The following is a 1198-nucleotide window of genomic DNA, read 5'->3' as shown; positions in this document are numbered from 1 at the left end:
CTCCTTTTGTCAAAAAAATGCAATATAGGTTTGATTTTTACATTCAATGTCATTTGAATATTATTGTCGGATATGTTGTCTATATGTCAAATTCAATATAAAATACTCATTAGCATTACCGCATTGTTGTAATTGTTATCGACATAATGATTTTTCTTTAAATAAAAAAAAACTTAATTAACATTGTATTCCTTCATGCATGCAAGAAGAGAAACATCAGATGGCTACTTCCCCATGCAATACATGCTTACATAATTGTGCTACCAAACATGGGATCATACCATCCTTCTTCAAACTTATGATAGACATGAATTTAAAAACATTGGTGTAGTCTTATGTTTTGTTAATCTTTAACTTTTATGCATTTATTCATTTTCAGAGTCTTTGACATTTATGCAAGCAGAGAATCCCACCATTGTACGTGCCTGTCCTATCTGAATTATTCAACACATATATCACTTTGGAATAGTGAATGGGAAGTCGTTCTTTTAGCTCAACAAGATAGGGTCTTCTTTGACAAAGGGTGGGAATCATTTGTTATTGGTCATAAACTTGACTATGGTGATATACTTGTTTTTGCATATATTAAATGCTCTACCTTCAAAGTCATCATTTTCAATAGAAGTGGCTATGAGAAGAAATTGTCTGCTATTAGTGAACATGCCCATACACCATGACATTGTGCGTCATCTTCTCAACTCGCTACCGATTCACTTGATGTTGATGACTACACTAAAAGGCAAATTTAAAAAAGTGGCATCAAAAAACAGAGTTTAGAATATTCATCTCAATACCCTATTCAAAGTCAGTATCGTTTCTTGTTTTCAATGTTCATTACAGGGTAAAAGCACAAAACTGTGTTACATTTTAGGCCAACTTATTAGCACAAGAGAATTTAAGTAATTCTAACTAAAAAATATTTTTAGTCAAACATATGGTCTGTAGAGATTCATTATAGCTATCTTATATATGGGCCACAACTTTTCCAATTGGATTTGTCTACTAAATGTATATTTTATATCACTTTGGGTCTAATTACCAATTTATTTATTTCTGAAAAACTTGATGTTTCAACAACTCCTACTCTTATAAATATTTTTTTTGAAATGTTAAAATACCCTTTTATAGGTCTATAAGTGAATTTTTCAAAATATATATAATTTTATATTTTAATTAGGTTTTTATATTTTATATCTTA

At 29.6% G+C, this 1198-nt stretch overlaps 1 protein-coding gene across 1 annotated transcript in view; it reads right to left on the bottom strand.

Annotated features, from left to right (window-relative positions):
• Positions 1-365: 365 nt before the first annotated feature.
• The window catches only part of LOC131859349 (uncharacterized), a 20977-nt gene continuing 20144 nt past the window's right edge, over positions 366-1198 (bottom strand). Inside the window, exon 5 of the mRNA XM_059212981.1 lies at positions 366-434. Coding sequence (XP_059068964.1) covers positions 366-434 — 69 coding nt within the window. The remainder of the gene's footprint in view (positions 435-1198) is intronic.

Source organism: Cryptomeria japonica, chromosome 10, assembly GCF_030272615.1.
Source record: "Cryptomeria japonica chromosome 10, Sugi_1.0, whole genome shotgun sequence".
In the NCBI taxonomy this organism is placed as follows: Eukaryota; Viridiplantae; Streptophyta; class Pinopsida; order Cupressales; family Cupressaceae; genus Cryptomeria; species Cryptomeria japonica.
This window is presented reverse-complemented; position numbering and strand designations above follow the sequence as displayed.